Source organism: Aquarana catesbeiana, linkage group LG07 (assembly GCF_042186555.1).
Source record: "Aquarana catesbeiana isolate 2022-GZ linkage group LG07, ASM4218655v1, whole genome shotgun sequence".
Classification (NCBI taxonomy): Eukaryota; Metazoa; Chordata; class Amphibia; order Anura; family Ranidae; genus Aquarana; species Aquarana catesbeiana.
The window spans coordinates 319,692,405-319,710,854 of record NC_133330.1 but is presented as its reverse complement, the minus strand read 5'-3'; the positions used below and the strand labels follow the sequence as shown (position 1 = coordinate 319,710,854).

Sequence of the window (18,450 nt, the reverse complement as noted above, 5' to 3'; positions counted from 1 at the left end):
CCAGCAGAAGTGCTGGCAACAGAGCAGAGTGCTACCAACCTGTGCCCAGCACCGGCAACAACTGTGGAGTTCCAGGGAGCCGGGGCAGTTGGCCCCTCTCTCCGACGACAAGCTGATGTAGTGGAGCTGCTACTCCCAGCTGAATCGCTGGCAACAGGGCAGAGCACCGCTGGCCTCTGCCTAGCACCTACTGTCTCTCTACAGCTTCAGGAAGCTGGGGTGATCGGCCCCTCTGCCCAGCAGCAGACCGAGCCAAGGAATGTTAAAAACAATCCAGCTGAAGCCCTGGCAGCCAGACAGAGAGTAAATGAGCCCTGCCCCACACCTACTGAGGTCAACTATTCCTTGCAGCCAAGAAAGGAGATCATACGGGAAGGCTATGTGAGTTCACTCTGCCTGGCGAACACATGTCCAGACCAGGTGGAGGTCTGGGACCTTGTTAGTCAACCTTTGATGGGGGAGAAATGTGACAGACTCACCCGGGACAGAGGCTATTGGAGGGGACTGAACGCAAGCCTCTTGCCCAACCGATTATTGGCCCTAGCATTTGCTCTCTGTGAGCTGTATGCCTGGGGACCCTGGGGTTGGTGTTACTTTGGATTCAGCTCCATGTCCCCCCAAAACACACAGACTCTGGGAACCCTTTATATGCCATATTAAAATGATAAGACTGAATTATACTGTTGGGACACATCCTGTGAAGAGATGCTGGTGTCATCAACTCCAACTACCTGTGTTTATGTTAATTGAATGAGCTGATCACATTGTCCTCTATACAATGTAGGAGACGGGGCGACTCCTATTGGTGCTGCTGCTATTGTGAGAAAATGTCCTGTGATAATTAACTCAGTCTGGGCAAAAGGTCATGTCTCAGTCACCTAGGCTGTATAAAGGATTAGTTAATTATCCCATGTTAATTAGGATAATTAGGTTACGTTTGTATTGTTAGAGTAATACGAGCAGGAGGGTGGAACCTCGTCTTCTCCTGTATATAAGACTGTATTCTGGTTCTGAATAAAGAGAGTTCATGTTAGCAACAAGCAAGTGTCGCCTTGTTTTGTGCTCAGAGAGGTTGGGATATCTGATGTCTGTATACAGACTGGGAGGAAGTGGTATATGACGGAAGCACTCAAGCGAAGTGAGGGACGTTCCGTGACATCATCCTTCTCCATCCATCCCTCTCCATCCATCCATCCATCTCTCTCCATCCATCCCTATCCATCCATCCTTCTCCATCCATCGATCCCTCTCTATCCATCCATCCCTCTCCATCCATCCATCCCTCTCCATCCATCCATCCTTCTCCATCCATCCATCCTTCTCCATCCATCCCTCTCCATCCATCCATCTCTCTCCATCCATCCCTATCCATCCATCCTTCTCCATCCATCTATCCCTCTCTATCCATCCATCCCTCTCTATCCATCCATCCCCTCTCTATCCATCCATCCCTCTCCATCCATTCATCCATCCTTCTCCATCCATCTATATCTCTCTATCCATCCATCCCTCTCTATCCATCCATCCCTCTCTATCCATCCATCCATCCCTCTACATCCATCCATCCCTCTCCATCCATCCTTCTCTATCCATCCCTCTCTATCCATCCATCCCTCTCTCTCTATCCATCCTTCTCAATCCATCCATCCCTCTCTCTCTATCCATCCATCCCTCTCCATCCATCCATCTCTCTCCATCCATCCCTCTCCATCCATCCATCCTTCTCTATCCATCTACCCCTCTCTCTCTATCCATCCTTCTCCATCCATCCATCCCTCTCTCTCTATCCATCCATCCCTCTCCATCCATCCATCTCTCTCCATCCATCCCTCTCTATCCATCCATCCCCTCTCCATCCATCCATCCATCCCTCTCCATCGATCCCTCTCCATCCACCCATCTCTATCCATCCATCCCTCTCTATCCATCCATATCTCTCTATCCATCCATCCCTCTCTATCCATCCATATCTCTCTATCCATCCACCCCTCTCTATCCATCCATCCCTCTCTATCCATCCATCTCTCTCCATCCCTCTCTATCCATCCATCCCTCTCTATCCATCCATCCCTCTCTCTCTATTCATCCATCCGTTCATCTCTCTCCATCCATCCATCCCTCTCTATCCATCCCTATCCATCTATCCCTCTCCATCTATCCATCCATCTCTCTCTCCATCCATCCCTCTTCATCTACCCATCCATCCAACTCCATCCATCCATCCCTCTCCCTCCATCCATCCCTCTCCCCCCACCCCTATCCATCCATCCATCTCTCTCCATCCATCAATCCTTCTCCACCCATCCCTCTCCCTCCATCCATCCCTCTCCACCCACCCCTTTCTATCCATCCATCCATCCATTCATCCATCTCTCTCCATCCATCAATCCTTCTCCACCCATCCCTCTCCATCCCTCTCTCTGCATCCATCCCTCTCCATCTATCTATCCACCCATCTCCCTCCATCCATCCCTCTCTCCATCCATCTCCCTCTCTCCATCCATCCCTCTTCATCTTATCCATCCATCCATCCATCCATCCCTCTCTCCATCCATCTCCATCCCTCCCCATCCATCCCTCTCTCTCTCCATCCATCTCCATCCCTCCCCATCCATCCCTCCCCATCCATCCATCCCTCTCTCTCCCCATCCCTCTCCATCTATCCATCCCTCTCCATCTATCCATCCATCCCTCTCTCCATCCATCCTTCTCCATCCATCCATCTATCCCTCTCTCCACCCATCCATCCCTCTCTTTCTCTCTCCATGTGGTGAAAATTGTTTTTTTTACATGTTCCACTTTAAAAAACGTTTATAAATGCAAACACACATAAACACAGGTCGTTTACAAGCGTTTGGCGTTTGAAATGCCAGTAAACTACAATCCTGAACACGATTTTTCTGCTTTCTAAAAAGCGCCAGTAAACTCAACTGCCTCTAAACTACTATGACTGAGTGTAGATGGACAGATAAGATAACATAGAGGAGAGTTCTGGGGCTGCTGAAAAAACACCCAACTGCTCCTAAATGTTTAGCAGCCTCAGTGTACACGATGTATTAATTTATTAATTGTCTTACTACCACAATCCCAAAAGAATGCCCATAAAGTTTAAACTCAAAATAAGGACATCTAACAACCTAATAAAATGCACAAATTAAAAAAATAAATTCAAAATGTATTTTAAAACAACGCATATTGCAAAAAAAAAAGAAAAAAGAAAAACGAACAATATACAAAAAGAACTAAAGAAGTTTTATTTTTAATATTTAAAAAGAGAATTTCATCTCTTCTCAGATTTAATCTCTGTTGAGGGATCCCCTCTTATGCCCTGTACACACGGTCGGATTTCCTGATAGAAAATGTTCCATTGGAGCTTGTTGTCGGAAATTCCGACTGTGTGTAGGCTCCATCGGACATTTTCCATCAGAATTTCTGTCACACAAAATTTGAGGTCTGGATCTCAAATTTTCCGACAACAAATTCTGTTCTCGTAAATTCCGATCGTGTGTACACAATTCCGACGCACAAAGTTCCACGCATGCTCGGAATCAAGCAGAAAAGCCGCACTGGCTATCGAACTTCATTTTTCTCGGCTCGTCGTACGTGTTGTACGTTACCGCATTCTTGACGTTCGCAATTTCCAACAAGATTTGTGTGACCGTGTGTATGCAAGACAAGTTTGAGCCAACATCCGTCGGAAATAAATCCAGGATTTTGTTGTCGGAATGTCCGATCGTGTGTACACAGCATAAAAGCGGAGTTCCACCCCAAAATGGAACTTCCACTTTAAGTGTAGGTGACCCCCTAACATGCCACATTTGGCATGTCATTTTTTTTGAGGGGGGAGCGGATATCCTTTTTTTTAGGGGCTCCCACTTCCTCCTGGGGCTCCGCGGCGCGGAAGGAAGTTCACCTCTCCCCCCTCCCTCCCTGCAATCTTCTGGAACACGTCACAGGTCCCAGAAGATCACCCGACCAGGAGGAGGGAGAGGAGCGAGGCTTCGTTCGCCCAAATCGCTGGACCATGGGACAGGTGAGTGTCCGATTATTAAAAGTCAGCAGCTACACTTTTTGTAGCTGCTGACTTTTATATGGGTGGAACTCCGCTTTAAGTTAACCATTATCTAATATTTATAAAGCCTTCTCTAAAATCTCCAGTCTAAGACCCCTTTCACACTGGGGCCGCGGCTGTGTTCGTGGTAAAGAGCCGCTCGATTTTGGGGGCGCTTTATCGCTGTTTAAGCAGCGCTTTTCGGGTGCTAGCGGGGCGCTTTTAACCCCAAAGAAGGGGTTAGAAACTCCAGTGTTGCAGCACTTCCAAAGCGTTTTCAGGCTCTTCCGAAGTGCTGCCCATTAATTCCAATGGGCAGGGCGTTTTGGGAGTGGTAAATACAGCGCTCCCAAACTGCCCCAAAGATGCTGCTTGCAGGACTTTTCGGGAACGTCCCGCAAGCGCAACGCCCTGGTGTGAAAAGTTACACTGGAATGAATTGGATGCGGTTTTCAGGCGCTTAGCAGAGGCCATTTCCAGTGCTAAAACCCCTGAAAACCGCCTCAGTGTGAAAGGGTTCTGAATGGCAGATTTAGGTTCTGGATCTGCAAGGAGAGGCCTGGGAGGACATGTGGAATACCCCTTACCTCAACTGGTCTCAGCTAGGAACAGGATGATACTGGATACTGTTTAAATATTTGCATAGAATATACTTAGTGTTACTAAATCCAGGAACCTGCATTCAGTATATCTGATCTCCCACAGTACACAGAACATGGACATGCAATTATTTTAGTAGATATAAACTGCTAAATACCTTTTCTCATTAGCAATCTTGTGACTTCTTTCAGTGTCTGGTTAAAGCTTGTAGGTGGAGTTTTCATTCTACTTTGACTGTCCTATGACGCTGCAGGACCTCTGACCCTCTGTCTGGACAGTGCTGATTGGACCTGTGCTGATCATATGCACCCTCCCAAGAAAAAAAACAAAAACCTCTCTAGCAATACACACCAAACTGAGCATGTGCAGAGCGACTTCAAGGCTCTGTTCTATCAGGAGATGGATTGGGGACAGTGGGGGAGGATCAGAGAAGACAGGATCAAACAGCCTTTTAACTAGGGCTGTTGAAAATAATCGTAGCATCGCGATTCGACCATACACGATGCGGCATCAATGCTACGTCTGGCATATTCAATTTTTGGATGACGTCATCCTCACGCCGCGTTATGCCCTGCCTTCGCGTTCGAACTGAGCCGAAAGCCGCCGAAGAGCCGCGGGAGTATGCCCCGCCGGCTTTTCCCACTCCCTGCCTCTCACTGACGTCATCCCCTGCTGCCCTGCGTCGCTCCTCGACGCTGTGTACACTTTGGCGGGGACATGGAGCGCCGGTGTTTGGAACTGCTGCGAGTTGCGGAGGCGGCCAGCTTTTGGAGCTCCAAGGGGGAGAGTGGAGCCACGGCATATCCAGCTGAGTGTGAGGGATCAGCCAGGTGAGGGGGCCGCGGGGAGGACATCGAGGGGGGTGGATGTGCCAGATTGTGCTATCCAAGCCAAGCTGACCAATACCCCGCCCCCCTCACCACTAACCTCACCATACTGTTTCATTACCATAGTGCTCCCCTGCCCAGTGTCATCACGGACCAATTCCCATCCTTCTTGACCAGCATCCACACAGTCCTCTGAAACCCCCCCCACCCCACCTCTACACAGTAAGGATGCAGATAGGGCAATAAAAAACAAAAAATGGTGTGCAGTGCTTTGTGGTGATGTACAAAAGAGTGTTATTAAGTAGTGAATAAATATAGTCCTGAAATATATAAATCTGTGATCTGATTGAAAGAAATCTTTTGTGTATTGAAAGTAATTCCAGTGCTGAGTGTTCTCTGCTGTGTTCAAATCATTCACCAGAAATCAGGAATGATTTGAACACAGCAGAGAACACTCAGCACTGGAATTACTTTCAATACACAAAAGATTTCTTTCAATCAGATCACAGATTTATATATTTCAGGACTATATTTATTCACTACTTAATAACACTCTTTTGTACATCACCACAAAGCACTGAACACCATTTTTTGTTTTTTATTGCCCGATCTGCATGCTTACTGTGTAGAGGTGGGGGGGGGGGTGCAGAGGACTGTGTGGATGCTGGTCGCGAAGGATGGGAATTGGTCCGTGATGACACTGAGCAGGGCAGCGCTATGGTAATGAAACAGTATTATATGGTGACAGGTTAGTGGTGAGGGGGGCGGGGTATTGGTCAGCTTGGATAGGACAGTCTGGCACCTCCCTTACCACGTCCAGCAGGTCTGCAGTCTCTGACCATCTCCTGTACTATGTCTGCAGTCTCTGACCATCTCTTGTATCATGTCTGCAGTCTCTGACCATCTCCTGTATCATGTCTGCAGTCTCTTACCATCTTCTGTAGTCATTTGGGGGCAGACTGGAGCTCCTCTTTAAGTTGTCTGCTGTGTTTACACTTTGCTACATGCAGGGAGTGTTGTCCTTTTTTTTAAGAACAGATAAAATTTAGAAAATGGAGTTCTTCTGACTGCTTGAATTTTTTGGATGAAAACCGTGCGCAGTGATGCATCGCGGAATCGAATCGTGGACCGGATAATCGCAATCGAATCGTGACGCCAGTGAAGATGCGCACCCCTACTTTTAACACAATGCGGAGGATTAACCCCTTAGGTTCCATAGTGAGTATAACAAGCATGCTTTACTGCATATGCAGATTTTTCTGTTATGGGTTTAGTAACACCTCAGAGCCTGCCTAGAATCTTCCCCATTATTTCCCCTAATTGCTGGAGGTGCATGAGCGACTTGGCTGATTATTAGCACACGTTTCAGACATGCCCGCAGGTGCAAAGTTTTTAGTCTGAGATTATTCAATTTATCTCTAATCTGACTACTATCCCGATCCCAATACGGATCGAAATATCTTTACTAGGGCTTGTAGACTCATTGGCCTTTGCTACAGCAATAAGGACTCTCTTGGGTCTTCTCTTGTTTTATGCTAGGAAAACGATTGTTTTAAAATGCAAATTGACTGCGGCCCCCATTTTAGAATTTTGGTAATTCCTCTTTGCATAGCTACATAGCAATCATGTGATTATCCACAAAGATTTAATAAAGTATGGGATTTCCAGATCAACTCGACCTCTACCAATGTGTCCTATGTTGGGCCTCCCCCTGCTTAAACCGTATCCTCATTAGTGTCTCCTATGGTCTTTGGAGGGGGGAGGGATGAGGGTGGGTGTAAGAGAGCCTCCTATGTCCAGTGCTGTTCCTGAATATTGCTGATACTGGGGATTGTATCTATTTCCTCTGCCATATGAGGAACTGAGGAATTCTGCCTGATGTCTTTTTGTTCCTCGCTTCTCTTTAGTGTAGTGGTCATCAAACCTGTCCTCAGGGCCCACTAACAGGCCAGGTTTTTTGTATTACCTTGGGGAGATGCAGACTAGAATACTGCAATCACTGAGCAGCAAATGATATCACCTGTGATGTATTTCAGTTATCTTGCAAATCTGGCCTGTTAGTGGGCCCTGAGGACAGGGTTGATGACCACTGCTTTACAGTGGCATCTCCAGCTTTCATATTTAGGGGGGGCACACGGGGGGAACAGGGACAAAAGTAGAGGGGCAACTATAAAATGCAATTTTATATATATATATCTCCTGGGGCCCTTTACTACGATCCCACAACGGGCCCTTTCACATGTTCTGCGGTGAGCTCCCTACCTACTGTATTGGGGCCCCCCAGGGTGGCAGAAAACAAGAGATATATGTCACCAGCATACCAAGAAAATATAAGGGTCCAAAGCAGTGGGAGAACTATCAGGGTTGCAAAGGTTGTCTTGCCACCGGGCCTTGGTGTTCTGCCACTGTGGGGTTCCCCAGCCTCCTCTTGCTGTCCTGCCCCTGCTATTGACAGCGCTGGTCTGGCATCTCTTGGAATTTACAGGTTGGTTCTCCTATCCTAAGGACGGGAGAAATCAGTCTGTTTTTTCAGTAACTGAGAGTCCTGGTGGAGTCCTTCCTGCAACTCGCTCTTCTCCCTGCCAATGAGGATGCAGGAGAAGGAGCAGATCGGGCGGCCGTGGTTGTGTGAGCGCACGCATTATGCAGTGTCAGCGAGCAGAGGGAGGGGGGAGGAATCACCTGCAGGAGCTGACTGGGGACGCTCTCCCTCTCAATAGAGACTGTGTTACTCCAGCGGCAGCCCAAGTAAGATGTGGCGTCCGCTACGAATGCAAAAAAAAAGATATTGCCTTTTTGTAAAAAAAAAAGTTTTTTTTGGGGGGGGGGCACATGGTGGGGCACAGCATAATGTTGGGGGGTCAGGGCCCCCTCTGGTCCCCCCTAGTGACGCCATTGCTGCTTTAGTGGACCTGAGCAAGTGTAGAGGTTAGTGCTCAAGTAACTTGTCTTGTTTGTTTGCTCTTCATTGTTCTTTTTTTTTTTTTTTTTATGGTGCCTTGAGCCAGGTTATGCACAAAAGGGTCTGTTTTGTACTTCAAACAATTTTTTAAAAGCGAAATATGAAAAAAAAAAAAAAAACCTAGAATTTTTTTTTTTTTTTTTTAAAGGCTGCTGGGACATTTTGACGTAATTTCCATCCTAACGAAAGCGAGGCTTGGTACGCATACCGAGGAGGAAACATACAGGGGAACGCACACCGGTATCCCGGACCACGCACACACTGTTGGAACAGCTTGGTTCCGGCTTACTGGCACAATTACATGTGAGTGCAATAGTCTTTTTTTTAAAGTTTTAAAGAATAAATGAGTTTAAACATACTATACCATGTTGGCCATTTATTTTCCATGAGGACTGGCTATACAGGAGATACTTAAAGGGGTTGTAAAGGTAAAAATTTTTTCACCTTAATGCATTCTATGCATTAAGGTGAAAAAACTTTTGACAATACCGCCGCCCCCAGCCCCCCCGTTTTACTTACCTGACTCCTCGAATCTTCGCTGCTCGTTCTCGTCATCTCCACTGCAGCTCAGCCTGGTCGCTGATTGGCTGCAGTGGATGGATTGAAAGCAGCGCAGCCATTGGCTCGCGCTGCTGTCAATCACATCCGATGACGCGGCGCGCCGGGGGGCGGGGCCGAGTGATACAGCGAGCGGCTATAGCCGCCGGCTGTATCACGGGAGCGCGCCCGCAAGCACTCACCACCATGCGAGGGAGCTCGCATTAAGGTGGTGAATGCTTGCGGGGAGGAGCTGAAACAGCCGCCGAGGGACCCCAGAAGACCAGGTTCGGGGCCACTCTGTGCAGAACGAGCTGCACAGTGAAGGTAAGTATAACATGTTTGTTATTTTTAAAAAAAAATAATTTTACCTTTACAACCCCTTTAAATCTCATATACATTTTCTGAAGAGGGTGCAGACTGATCCATTGTGTGGAGTGGTTATCCAACTAATGAACCAAAGGCGATGAATCACCTGTTTCTGGTGAGTGGCCAATCTACAAGGTGGTGGTGGAATCACATAATGGTGAAATTTAGCTGCACAATTAAGGAATAAAGCTGCAGGAGTTGGTTGAGCACTTACTGAGGCTATTCACTTGGAATTTATATTCTATGGGAACTGTTTCACCCAGGACTTTTTTTCATTGAACAAATCTATTAATAATTTTCACATTTTCTCATCTTTATAGTAGTAACTATTTATATTGGAAAACGTTTGTTTTCATTTTGTCATTTGATGTATGGTTTGAATTTTAGGCCCACCAGCACACTCCTTTTCATTTATATTATATATTTTTTTGATTTTCTTTCTTTATTGGTCGGATTGGTGTACAAGCACGCATATCCACACTATTTTTGTTTTGCAAGGCACAGACCACAGTGACTGTGGGTACGCTAAATTGTTGAGCATTAGTTGCATTAAATACAGTAATACACAGGTGAGAATACTGTATCACTAATAGTATTTAGGCATATGATCATAAACATAAGTGGTGGTAAATATATTTATTTTTATAATAGTTGGCGCAGTTCACACACACATATTTCTTCACCATAGCCTACTCACAAGCAAAGTGTTTTTTTTTCTGACTGCCCCAGACTCGTAAGTATAGCATAATTTTATTTTTTATTTGCGCCGGTACCTTGTATACACCCTATACTACAGCACTCAGTCTTTTTGGGTCTGAGTCTATCAGCATGGCACATCTTGAATTGGCAATATTTGCCCACTCTTCTTTGCAAAAACACTCCAAATCTGTCAGAATGCGAGGGCATCTCCTGTGCACAGCCCTCTTCAGATCACCCCACTGATTTTCAATGGGATTCAGGTCTGGGCTCTGGCTGGGCCATTACAAAACTTTAATCTTCTTCTGGTGAAGCCATTCCTTTGTTGATTTGGATGTATGCTTTGGTCGTTGTCATGCTGAAAGATGAAGTTCCTCTTCATGTTCAGCTTTCTAGCAGAAGCCTGAAGGTTTTGTGCCAATATTGACTGGTATTTGGAACTGTTCATAATTCCCTCTACCTTGACTAAGGCCCCTGTTCCAGCTGAAGAAAAAAAACCCCAAAGCATGATGCTGCCACCACCATGCTTCACAGTGGATATGGTGTTCTTCTGGTGATGTGCAGTGTTGTTTTTGTGCCAAACATATCTTTTGGAATCATGGTCAAAATTCAACCTTGGTTTCATCAGACCATAACACATTTTCCCACATGCTTTTGGGAGACTTGCAAAATTTATCCGGGCTTGGATGTTTATCTTCGTAAGAAAATGCTTCCGTCTTGCCACTCTACCAGATAGCCCAGACATATGAAGAATACGGGAGATTGTTCTCAAATGTACCACACTGCCAGTACTTGCCAGATATTCCTGCAGATCTTTTAAAGTGGCTGTAGGCCTCTTGGCAGCCTCCCTGACCAGTTTTCTTCTCGTCTTGTTATCAATTTTGGAGGGACGTCCAGTTCTTGGTAATGTCACTGTTGTGCCATATTTTCTCCACTTGATGATGATGGTCTTCACTGTGTTCCATGATATATCTAATGCCTTGGAAATTATTTTGTATCATTCTCCTGACTGATAACTTTTAACAATGAGATCCCTCTGATGATTTGGAATCTCCCTGCGGACCATGGCTTTTGCTGTAGGATGCAACTAAGAAAATGTCAGGAAAGACCTACTAGAACAACTTAACTTTATTTGGGGTTATTCAGAGGCACTTTAAATAATGGCAGGTGTGTACTGACTCCTATTTAACATGAGATCGAATGTGATTGCTTAATTCTGAACACAGCTACCATCCCCAGTTATAAGAGGGTGTGCACACTTATGCAACCATATTATTTTAGTTTTTTATTTTTACACCCCCCCTAAAATATATCAGTTTGTTTTAGAATTGAGTTGTACAGTTTATAGGTCACATTAAAGGTGGAAAAAGTTCTGAAATTATTTATTTATTATTTTTTTTACCTGTCAATTAAGGCCTGAGAGGACAGAAACTATCATTTTCTGTATCCCAAGAATCACCCAACTGTAGAAAGGAGCCTTTCCCCTGCAGTGCCCCCTAGTGGCAGGAGTGAATATTTCTCTTATTTGAGAACAACTGTATATTGAGAAGTACAGTGTTACTTGAACTGTATTCCATGATTTGCTTGTTTTCAGCTGAGATAACTTGCAATAGTTTAGTATAGTATGACTTTACATAAAGTCTCAGAAATCTTTCCAATAGGGAGTTCATGTTATATAGTTAAATACCATGTCATAGATACAGTATATAATTTATCATTGAAAAAGAACATATTTCACACTTTTTAAAAAAAAAAAATCCGGAAAAAACAAAAAACGGTTTTGAAAAAAATGGAAACATTTTTTTTTTTCGCTATTTTCTGTTTTTTCCCCAGGCCTTCCTATCTCTAGTCTTAAAGATACAATAATTGTGGTAATTTTTGCTAAAGATCCCTTTGTTTCATTGTGATTGAATGCTGCTTCATGTGTGAGGCTGGGTTCACACTTATGCCGGATGTGGCTCTCCGTTTTTAGGGACAAATCAGGCCCAAATTTTTGCCTGAATTCGGACCTGGCGCCAAAGACGCAAAGGACTCCTGTGCAATCCGCTCTGAAGCCGCCCCGGAAATATGTGAACCGGCTTCATAGAGAGCCGGTCACAATCTCCTGTCATACAAATTGGATGCGGGGAAACCACATTGTGTTGGTCTATCACATAAAGTCCCTATAAAATACATTTACGTTTTTGGTTGTAACATAACAAAATGTGGAAAATTTCAAGGTGTATGAATACTTTTTCAAGGCAATGTATATGCAAAACTAAAAAAAGGAACAGTTTGGCTAGATCTAGGTTTAATGAGAAAAGAGAGAGAAAAAAAAGAAAGAAAAAAGAAGCAAGTAAAACAGAAAAGAAAAAGAATGCATGTATAATATACTAACCAACAAAAAACTAAAAGTGAAACAGTTTGGCTAGATGCAGGTGTAATTAGAAAAGAAAAAGAAAAATGAAAATAAAAGAAAATAAAGAAAAAGTAAACGAAAAAAAAAAACACAAAAAAAGAGAAAAGAAAACAAATTATACTAACTTAACTAAACTATCTAACTTAATGTATTGAAAAAAAAAAAAAAGAAGAAGAAAAAACATAACATAAATATTCATACCTTCTATCGCCCCTGTACCACTCGAATGTTGGAAATGGGACAGCTGCTGTTTCACATCTGATAATTCCAGTTTTTCCCAAGGAGACCCCCGACGGCGTTATTTCCAGGATTGTGGGTGCAACTGGAAAAACAAAAAGAGGCAATACTTATAAATCTGGATACATACAATGCTAATAACATTACCCTGGTGAAAAAAAGATGTGCTATAGTTTAAATTTCTCACTTTCATGTTTTTTACACTGCATCTCTAGTTCACTAGTTCAAAAAATAGTTGTTGTTAAAGGCATTATAAACCTTTGCACCTTGTGTTTTTCACCTGCATAAGATGTGCATTGATCATGTCATTTCATGATGTCATTTGCTGCCCTGCACATGCAGCCTATAGTAGAGTAAATCTTCACATTTCCATATCATAAGTTTCTGTTTGTGTTCAAACACGAGGCATGCAGCATGGAGTCGCTTTATGCATGTTCTCTGTCTGTAGTGTGAGAAATAACACTTCCTGTGAAGAAACTACATATCCCACATTCCCTGGCTTTCTCAGTCTAGTGTTCTGCAGGTCAGATCTACACAGTAATTAGATCTAACAAAGACACAGACAGGCAGAGCAATTAACAGAGGGAGCACCATGCAGTTTCATCTAATTGGCACGCCCACATTTGTGATGCAATACAGCGGAAATGGCATGGATTGGACATTGTATGACCCAGAAGAAGAAGTTGTCTGTTCCTTTACCAAATAGGGACAAGCTAGGTGAATGAATACATAACCATAGGGAAATCAATTGATACTACAAACTGTGGCCATAACTTGTGAGCCAATCATTACAAGGTAAGGCAAACAAACAATACAGAGATTATCACAACACTAATGCTGAGTTATAACAACAAAAACATTTGAAAGTGTACAATGCCATGAAGTGGGATTTTGTCTTTACATTTTGAAAGAACTACAGACCTACCCACCTGTAGGCAGGTTGCCTATGGTTTTCTAGTCAGACAGTGGCTGACCCAGGCTGGGAAGGGGTTAAGGCTGTGCTTTGCTGTTTCCGGGCTTTTTGTGCCCAGCCTATCAGCCCGGTATTACAAAAAAGGGGGTGTCAGGGCTGGGCTCAGCCCTTCCTTCTCAAGGCTGGCCGTTCAGCTCTTGGCTAATTGCCAGCTCCTATCTCTCCACAGTGACTCACCTGTTGATGATATCCTGCTCGTCAGTGCTTCCTACTTAAGCCGTCCAGCCCAGATGATCTCTGCCTTTGTCTTGGTCACATCTCTAGAGATGCTCTCCTGTGTTCCTGTTAAAGACTTGCTTGGCTGACCTTCCTTCTGGCTCCAGATCCTGCTTGCTGCTCTACTACGCTCATCTCTGGCTCTCTGACGTTTTGGCTTGTCTGACTATCTGTTCCGGTTCCTGAACTCTGGCTATGTTTTGACTACGTTTACTCTGTTTACATTTTTTTATTATTATTTAACAAGTGTGATTTAACTGTACTTCTATCTCAGTCTGATTCATGGTTTCTGACAGGGGGAAAGCCTGAGGTCCGGAGCTCTTGACTGCCTATCTGTTTCCACTCTACAAAAGGACATGACTGCTACAGAGGAAGACTGCTGCACCTTGCAGTCCATTGGAGATCTACCAGCTTCTGGGGAACTCCAACAATGGACTACTACATTCTGGAGGTATGTCTGGGCAGCCAAGTAGAGATAGTCAGGGAAATCTTTGAAAGTTATTGTTCAAGTTGAACTGTGTTGCTGAAAGTTTCAGTAAACGATAAGCCTCTGTCTGAAGTCATTCCAAAGGGGTGCATGATGGTTCCTGGCATATCAAAAGAACTAGGGTCAGTAAAGCACAGATGGGGTATGAAGCAAAGCCACTGCTACAAGGTCTACATGAAGAGTAATGCAGTTGCTCTGAGTAACCAAGGACTAGTGCAAGGTACATTGCTGCCAATCACAAAGGATGGTACCTGGTGTGGTAAGGGGTGCTCCCATAGGCGTGTGCATAGGGTGTACCGGGTGTGCCTGGGCACACGCTAATCAGCCTGTGTGGTGCAGAATGCCCTTGCTGCCCGAGCTCCCACCCCCCCATGCCCCCCCTGCAGTGCTGCTGGCTTCCCTCCTTTCCCACGGAATGCTGCGGCAGATCATTTCAGGATGGAGAGCAGGGAATGGGCCAGTAAATATGTAATTTACCGACCCTTCCTTTTCTAAATAAAACACAATGATTGATTGGTACAGATCACTCACTGTGTTCATTCATCACTGAAGCATATAGTAAACTGTGTTTCCTGTGCTTCAGTTTGTGAATGAACAGGAAGCAGCTTAGCACAGAGCACTTCCCATCCATTCACTGTCCAGTGCAACTGAGGCTCTGCAGAGCAAGGGACTGAGGGATCTCTGTCCTCAGTCCCTTTCTTTGTCTCTAAAGTGAGAGGGTTTGAGCCTTGGGGTGCACACCCAAATGCAAAACACTGCGCACACCTATGGGTCCTCCGGTAGCAAAGGGGCCGGTGATAGGGTTGCCACTTGTCCAGGATTCACCCGGACAGTTCTGGTTTGGAATCATGCATCCGGGTTTCAGACTGCCTGAAACCCGGACACATTATTTAGACTGGACTATGGCTTCCCAGCAGCTTCCACCCCCCCCCCCCCAAACACCCCTACCCCTCTGTGTCTGCCCACACTCCAATCCCTGGTGCTGTGCCTCAGAAAAGGAAAGTGGGGGACGGAAATTTTACATTAATCACCCAGAAGGGATTGTTTTTTTCTCGAAACACGTGGAGTCAAAATATACACATCTTATAGGCTTATTCTGCCCGATGTTTGCAGACCCCTAGCTCGGATCCCTAGCTCGGGCTCAGCAGGGGAGTGTTGGACCTCCGCAGAGAGACCACTGCTTCCACATAGAAAAGAGAGAATCCTCTCTACAGCATTTTCTCCTGGAATGTTTTTAGCTTATTTAAACCGAAAGTTCAGTTGGGCCTCAACAATCCCCCTATTCTTTCGGAAGATTTTGCCAGGAAACAAACACAAAGCTGATGGGAAACCCCATTTAACGTCAATCAAGATTCAGCCGCCACGTCTGCCCGGGTCTAATACCTCTGTACACCTTCTGCATGCAATTTATAAATGTCAAAGCAGCCAGGAATCCGCTGTTAGGTGCGATGGCATTCAGTTACAGACAGTATGCAAAATAATCTGCAAGAATAGTTTTTTTTTCTTTTTTTTTTTGTCTTTTAACATTTTAATGAGCTTTGGGACTTTTGTGCATATTAGTTATGTCACCCTAATTACTCATTATAATTCTAATGTGCATTTTATATTTAATTACAATGCTTATAAAGCTTTGCAATGGACAGTAAATTATTATAACTAGCGTGTGCATAATGAATATGAGCTGAATGTATTAACTTCTACACTGGGCTGCCCATAGTAGGAGCCTACCAATTTACCTTTGTTGATTATCCGCATAATATGATTAAACAAACTTTTTAATGCATTTTTGCATCCCAATGAATCGTATTAAGTACAGGTAATTCTGAGGGTTGGTTACGGAGCGGAACTATCCTTTTTATTAAAAGCTTGCGCTGTTTGGCTCTGATAATATTCTAGAAAGTAATATTACCCTAATCAGAACTGGGATGGGAGAACGTCATCCAAAGATAGATAGATAGATAGATAGATAGATAGATAGATAGCGATAGATAGATAGATAGATAGATAGATAGATAGATAGATAGATAGATAGATAGATAGATAGATAGATAGATAGCTATAGATAGATAGAGAGCTCTATCTATCTATCTATCTATATAGATATATCTATAGATAGATATATCTATAGATATATCTATAGATATATATAATCATTTACTGTTTAAAGCAGCTTATTCAAAAAAGAACTATGCTTAAAGCAGAACTCCAGGCAAAAATAAAATTAAAAGTTAAAATAATAAAAAAAAAACAGCTTTTGCTGCAAAATGTGTGATTTCCCCTGCTTTACTTTTTTCTGCCACTAGATGTCCTTAGTCTGATGGCCAGCACCTTTCAACACACTTCCTTTGAGTCCAGGTCATCCCGCCCCAGGCTGTGATTGGACAGCTTAAAAAAAAAGCACATTTTCCCAGAAGTGAAACCCTGACAGAGGTTCTAACACTTCTCTACTCAATCGAAAAAAACAAAAACCGTTTTGGCTTACGATATATTTGAAGTTTATTCTGCTCATATTTTACTACCACCCCTGGTTTCTCCCTCCCTCCTTATCAGCATACTAATGACTTTTTTTTTTAACATAAAACCTGTTTTTATAATGTAGTTTATTTTAGTAATGACATCACTGGTGCTTTTCTATGCAATGCATAGTAGTGGGAGAGACAGCAGAGTGCTGTCCATAGCTGAGAGTTCAGGTAGGAGGAGATTTCCACTACAGCCTGTATACACGCCCACATGTGTGATGTCAATATCATGTGATCTGGCTATCTCTGAGAACAAGTAAATGTTCTCTCCAGCATAAAAGACACAACTGGGCATGTGCAGGTCGGCTACCCTGCCTATGTGTTAGCTGGCCTTCCCCAGATAGACAGTGCAGGAGGGGGAGGATCTGTGCATACAGGATCAAACAGCCTTTTTACACAATGCAGAGGATTAACCCCTTAAGTTCCATAGTGAGTATAACAAGCGTGTTATGCTGCATATACAGACTGATTTTACTGTTGTGGGCTTAGTAACACTTTAAGCACCACACTACTGCTAAGAGGTCCGGATACAACTTTATTCCATTAAAGGTGAGGGGTACAGTTCAAGACATAACCAACGCATTTCGGGGGGTCTACGTGCCCCCTTCATCAGGGCTAGAAAGCACATAAGAAGATTATCATGTCAATCTAACACAAATACAATATCCCCTCCACGGGGTCATAATTAAAACCAAACAGAAATGGGAGTGTCAAAATAATTACATAAAATCATAGAACATGAGTGCTGAGAAAAAAAAAAGGTAATAATTACACTTATAATAATCATCGCTATTATTAAAATGATACATGTATGGGTGAGATGTTATCCTAATAAAAAAGAGAAAAAAAAAAAGAAAACCTCTCAAAACTAGTATGTGTATAAATTGAACCATGCATTACACAATCTGATTGTACTGTTGTGAAACTAAAATAAATAAATAAAATAGGAAATAAAAACAGAAAATGATAATAATGGCATAATAATAATAAAAATAATACAGTGGAACCTCAGGTTGCAAATAACGCGGTTTTACGAGTGTTTCACAATAAGAGCTATTTTTTTAAAAATCCTGACTCGATTTGCGAGCGTTGTCTCGCAAGATGAGCAGGATTCAAGCCGCTGCTGTGTGCATTTCTGTATTTGGCCAGAGGTCCGGGGGCGCTAGTGGCTCCCAGCACTTTGTAGAGAACTCGGAGACACTTGGAATTTCCGAGTCTCTCAGAGTGTTTCTGAGTGTCTCCGAGCGTCACCGCCACCCTGTGCCTCTGGCCACAGGCAGTACTGCATACACCGGCGCCCCCGCACCTCTGGCCACACGCGGTACTGCATACACCGGTGCCCCCCGCACCTCTGGCCACATGCGGTACTGCATACACCGATGCCCCCCGCACCTCTGGCCACATGCGGTACTGCATACACCGATGCCCCCCGCACCTCTGGCCACATGCGGTACTGCATACAACGGTGCCCCCCGCACCTCTGGCCACATGCGGTACTGCATACACCGGTGCCCCCCGCACCTCTGGCCACATGCGGTACTGCATACACCGGCGCCCCTCCCCCCCCCCCCCCGCACC

At 44.3% G+C, this 18,450-nt stretch overlaps 1 protein-coding gene across 5 annotated transcripts in view; it reads right to left on the bottom strand.

Moving 5' to 3' along the window:
• Positions 1-18,450, bottom strand: part of NEGR1 (neuronal growth regulator 1) — an 839,131-nt gene that overhangs the window by 202,483 nt on the left and 618,198 nt on the right. For all 5 annotated transcript variants that reach the window (XM_073593743.1, XM_073593747.1, XM_073593744.1 and 2 more), the window contains exon 5: positions 12,642-12,762. In XM_073593743.1, coding sequence (XP_073449844.1) covers positions 12,642-12,762 — 121 coding nt within the window. The remainder of the gene's footprint in view (positions 1-12,641; positions 12,763-18,450) is intronic.